Source organism: Papilio machaon, chromosome 14 (assembly GCF_912999745.1).
Source record: "Papilio machaon chromosome 14, ilPapMach1.1, whole genome shotgun sequence".
Lineage (NCBI taxonomy): Eukaryota > Metazoa > Arthropoda > Insecta > Lepidoptera > Papilionidae > Papilio > Papilio machaon.
This window is the reverse complement of record NC_059999.1, coordinates 5077766-5083765: the sequence shown is the minus strand read 5'-3', so window position 1 is coordinate 5083765 and position 6000 is coordinate 5077766. Positions and strand designations below refer to the sequence as shown.

The 6000-nt window shown below is 32.9% G+C and overlaps 1 protein-coding gene across 2 annotated transcripts in view; it reads left to right on the top strand.

The window, feature by feature from the left end:
- The first annotated feature begins 288 nt into the window (after positions 1-288).
- LOC106710704 (alpha-actinin, sarcomeric) overlaps positions 289-6000 on the top strand; it is a 34045-nt gene continuing 28333 nt past the window's right edge. Inside the window, exon 1 of one of the 2 annotated variants that reach the window (XM_045681113.1) lies at positions 289-558. In XM_045681113.1, coding sequence (XP_045537069.1) covers positions 430-558 — 129 coding nt within the window. In that variant the 5' untranslated portion in view covers positions 289-429. The remainder of the gene's footprint in view (positions 559-6000) is intronic. The other variant, XM_045681112.1, reaches the window with a different exon arrangement.

Genomic DNA, 6000 nt, shown 5'->3' with positions numbered 1-6000 from the left:
ACTGAAAATGTATTAATTTATTAATGGCACGTTACGATCTACAAAGACTGGAATTTTTCTTTATAAGTTGATACATATAATAGCTGTATAATCCAGTACTAATACAAGAAAAGACTTCATAGTTGATTTTCCATATATGTTACTTTTTTAGAGCACATCCTTCGCCACAGACTTCTATATTATTGAAGGTACAGTTAACACAGATAAAAAATAAGTCGTTCTTTCTGTGACGTTTGACAGTTAGGAACGCTGTAACGGAACGTAATGTTATTAGTTTCAAACGCTGCCGCTGGGAGCGCTTGCGCTCCAGTCGTCTCGCAGCGGGCGTGTGGCCGGCTGCTTGTTGCAGTGCGCGGTGCGAACTAACACACTCGAGTTCGCGGTCATAGGCTCGAACGAACATCGAATTCGACGGTCAGTGCGGTGACCATGATGATGGACAACGGGGTGATAACAAATAACTATGACGGGGTGTACAGGGACGGGTACATGGAACAGGAGGAGGAGTGGGAACGTGAGGGTCTCCTAGACCCGGCATGGGAGAAGCAACAGAAAAAGGTCAGTTGATAAATTGACAAACTAAATGTTAAGCCGCCGAAACCGAACATTTCAAAAATTCACGTGCAAATTCGCGATAAAAATAAAGGCAATATTAACCTTATCGTTGTCGTGACTCACGTTCCTAAATATTTTTCCGTTTTGTATCAAGTACAGTTCAACAATTAAAATGATGGTGTACAATCATAAATATAATTTAAAGAATGCAGTGTTATCAAATGTATCTAAGTAAAAATTATAAAAGTATCTACTACGTATCATCATAAATTGGGTAAACTGCAATATGTTTAAAATATTAAAATCATACTTACTTTTTTCGCATAGAAAATGTTATTATTATTCTTTTAAATTCAAAAAACGCGCGCATAGTCTACAATTTAAAATTAATATTACACATTTCCCGCCGCTAGTTGAAAGTAGATCGCGGCCGTGGACACTATTAAAAGATTTCTTAGAGCTTTAGGAGTGAGCGGGACGACATCATACCGCGTCCCGCGGGAGCGAGCGGGTCGGAGAGATGGGAGTCGAATTTCCGTTAGTCATGTCCTAAAATGGGTCCAGCGCAGGCGCCGCTGAAAGCGCGGGCGTCCGTCTTTACGTCACCTAGAATCCCATATTTCAGGAAATCTAGTGGATCAGCGTCATGTGTCAATGTATGATGCATTAGTCTGACACTGTATTTGCATATAGTGACCACTATGACGTACTTGCTAGTGAAAGCAGAGCTTAGGTGGGATGTTATAAATAAGTTACTTATATAGTTTTATAGATAGGAAACATATATTGGAATATATACAGGAAACAAATAATTTATGTATATTTTTACAATTTTTTTGTGTACATAAATTAAACAAAATGATTTCAATTGTACAATCAGATAAAAATATTTTAAACTAAGTTCATAGAATGAAAAAGTAAATATGTAGGTACCAATCTCTCAAATGTAAACAACCTCTAATACCCTAAGACTTGAAAGTTATATTTATTATTCCATTCTAATAATACAATTGACACTGATACTAATGTAATTAAGAGAGATTTCATAATAATTATAAACTAAATAAATTTATTTTAAGTTACAATTTTATAATTGTTTTTTGTATTTCGAAATGAATGACAAAATAACGCTGCAAAAACTTTAGTAATCCCGATAATTATGGCCACAGTCGATTAGATTTGACTCCAACGCGTATGCAATAACTTAAACACAAAAAGTACATTAGCATGATAATTGAGAGGCGTGTACACTGTTCTATCGTTTCAAATCTCGAAGGACTCATACATAAACAAAGAGGCTGCGACACGGTGCATCGTCCGATCGCGTATGGGAGGTTCAATGTCGCGGCCGTGGCTAAAACCCACCCGACCAGTCTCACTAGCGCCCCATCCGCAGTGCCTTCCGCAAGGAGGTCACTAGCACAGGCCATCGTGTTTACTCCTCTATAATCGTCTAGAAAAAAAAACATCATAACTCACTGGAACACGATACAACGGCAAAATGAAAAAATCTAGCCTATTTATGTGTCAGCCATGACCGTGACGTTGTTACTTAATAATTGGATTGCGTTAATGAAGCTATTAGTATTTATTAGTTTTAACTGATTTGAAGTGTTCTTCAACCACTTTTCCCATATTTATCTTTACCTTTTTATTTAATATTAAAATGTTATATTAATCCTGACATTTTTAAAACACAAATTTATAATTTTATAACAAAAACAAAACACAATATTGTGTTTGGTAAATTTATCAGGGTATATAAAATAAAAAGAATTGATATTTTAACAAAAGTTTTAGTATATTTTACTTTTACTTTTCATACGCTTTTCCAGAATTTTGGGAAAATTGTTCATTTTATTGGTTTAGACCAGGGATCCCCAAACTATTTTTGACAAGTGACCCCCTTTTCTAAAATGAACCGTTTCCACAGACCCACATGGTCAAATTATCTACTTTTAAGATCAATTATTTTTATTATTATTCATTTTTACTTAGGTCAATAGAAGAAGACAGAGTGAGAATTAGCAATGCTTTAAGTTCGACCCCTTTGGGAATCCCTGGTTTAGAGTTTCGTCACGCACACTTATGATATTTCATAATATTCTTAAGATTAGACGTCAAACTTGTATGTATCTATACATCTACACATCTGCAGATACATATATATCAATTTTTACGAGCATATTAACCTACTAGGATGTCCAGAGGTAACAACGGTCAAGCAGTTTGAACCCACTTTCCCCACAGCATATGGATGCTAAGAGATCTCATGCTGATGATATTTTAGAAATTGTAACAATAAATTAAAAAAAATAAATTTATTGTTAAAATGCTATAAAAGAATCATTATTTATTAATATTTAATTATTAAGTACAAATATTTAGAGATACTTATATAAAAATAACTTTACGTCAATCGTTCTTGACGTAAAACAAAATCAATGGATAACAAAAGATTTATTATAAAACCAAGTTTAGAAATTACATCTCGGAATGTAGATAACAAAAACATATCTGGAAAAGTGATTCACTATTAGTATAGCAAATCGCCAATGAATAAAGGTATGTTTAAAAAAATAACTGTACAGAAATATATAAACCTTACATTGCTTTAAGCATTAATAATTTAATTAATCTGACTAAAGTATTCGAAAACTTTTTTCAAGGGTTAAGCCCTTTATAGCGAATTTAAATTTAGAACAAACTGAAAAAATTCTACGCCTACAATTAGCTATTGTAATCATTATAAAAATAAAGTGTTTGCTCTGAACATTATTTAAAAGTCTGAGTCATAACAATTACTTTCAGAAAATTAATACGCTTTTAAAATAATACATTGATATAATGTTATTATATTTAATTCGGTGTTTGAATGCTTTTTTTTTTGTAAAGTTATGATATGTTGCAATCTATTATCTATCGTACGACATTTAATTTTTTTACTCGTCGTTGCTGGCTGTCTTTGGCACCAATTCAAGAGTTAACTCCAATAGCCGGATCGGTACACTCAATTAATAAATTCTTTTAAAAACATGTAATTTGCCTTAATTAAGAGACACGATACGAAACTTGTTTAAAAGAATGTTAATTTCACTAATAACGGTTTGAATTTTCATATTAACATTAATACACGAATAAAAGCATAAGTAAATTTTAGATAGTAAATAATTGATCACTAACGATGGTCAAGAAAAATTTTTCAGCATCAGCAATTTTCCGACTTTTTTTAAATAAAAAATCATGTCAAAGATGTTTTCTACGTGCAGCGCTTTTAAGATAACAAACACTAAATCAAAGTGATGTCAAAGGATAAAAACCTTTTTGATGTCAAACGTTTACAAAGACGTCCATGTCACTCCAGCCTACGCACGAATACAAGCGCTGTTAAACCCCAAGTACAAGGGCGTTGTGTGTGAATCTGTATGGCTTTCAGTTTTCACTCACTAAATTAATATTATAAATTTTTATAATTCGACATATATTTAATACTACAAAGTCAAATATTTTGAAGGTGTGTTGATTTTGTTTCAATATATTTAAAGAATATTTGTCACAAAAAAAAGCAAAATTTTCTTTAAAATGACTAAACAAGGACAAAATATGTATAAATTTTAAATGTTGTCATTCAACTTTAAAAAAACAAATATTGGAAGTTATTCGTAGAAAGGAAGTTACGTTTAAATTATGGTATTCGGTTATGTGGGCAAACAAGTTTTGAACGAAACTAAACCAAATTGTTCAACAAATATCTGACATACTGAACTATTGAATTATACATTTAATAATCTTAAAAACAACGCTTTATTTATTTACTACTACACAAAAAAACAAGTACTAGGAATTGCAGAAAACCTCCATTGAATCAGGCTAAAGATAACAAAGTATGCTAAGTATAATTTAAGTAATGCTTAATTTAATGTTATGAATATATGTGATGCAAAAACCGGATAATGAATTGCTGAGAAATAACTTCCGTATGATTCATTGACAATTATTGAGGTCAACGAAACTACCTGTATTAAATTATAACCTGACAACATCGGCATTTCATATGAGTAACCTTTGTAACCTTTCGTATTTTGTGACTTCGATACTCATTCGACCTGACTTCGATTACTCATGCGACCTGAACGAAACTTTTTACACATTTGTATATGTAATTTGTGTAAATGTAAGTTCATCATCGAAAAAAATTGTAATAAAATTTGTAGAGCGCCCCCTATCGCGCGTAAAATACATCAAATTATCTTATACTAATTTTGATTGTCAAAAATATTCATGCTAGGCCTACTGAATTGAGATATTCGACGTTTAAATTAGATACGTTAACATTTTCGTGGAACATCTATGTCAGACCATAACATTTTCCTTGTATACGTCATACCGAGTATTTCTTAGTCAAAACTGATGATAGTGTTTCTTGTAAAAACCACAAGAAGACAAGACTACGCGTTAACGGCCAGGCGCTGTGGTGCCCTTGCCCACGTCAATAATATTATTTTAAGTGGACCGGTTCTGGCGCGGACGGTCAACTAAGCCTATACACGTATTCTATTATAGATCTCTCCTCTAGTAGGGAGCTTGCATAGAAGGTATCTGTAGAAGATATATAGCATAACTCTCGGGTCCCTTTAGAAATCCAGTATGGACAATTTGAATTTGTGTTATAATATCTTTATTTTAAAAGTGTTTTTCACCATTAACCATTAACCACCATTTTCATAGTGGTTTTTAATTATTTCAATGCGATTTTCGAGCGAAATTGAACAACATTGTAGCAATTGCCAAAGCATCTACTACGAATAGGTCAAAAAACTAAATGTCAAAACTGTCATGTTGTTGGTGTTGCCCCAATTGAAAAACAAAGTTCTTGTTGAAAAACCCTTTACAACAATTCGACGGTTGCGCAAATTTTATATTTTTAATCTTCATCAAAAACATCATCTTTCAAGCTTTAATTTCTTCCTTTTAAATGTTAAAAGATCGCTTTACAAACTAAGACAGATAAGATGAATACGTTCACAATTTGTTAAAAATTTCTATAAGCTATAATTTCGAAGCTTAACACTTTCCACTACTTACAACTTACTAACGCTTACAACTGCAATCGATTACCCACTATAACTTTCTATCATTTTAATTAATTATTTGAATGAGTCAACCAATTGAAGGATAAAAACACTACAACGCATACAGGACATTCCAGTGTTATCGACGCTCTCGTTGTTCCTCGCTGTTATTGTTCCGAAACACCGTGGCTGTAGTTTCACACGGAGGCAAAACAGTGAGCAAGTAGTTAACAGTACTGTTTTGACGGTTAGTCTGCGTTCAAGCAATATTGATACTGCATTATCATACTGCACTGTTTAAATTCTGCCCTCGTATGAAACTTGCATTAGAGATAGTCGCCCACTCAGCTCGAGCTTTGTCAACCTCCTTATC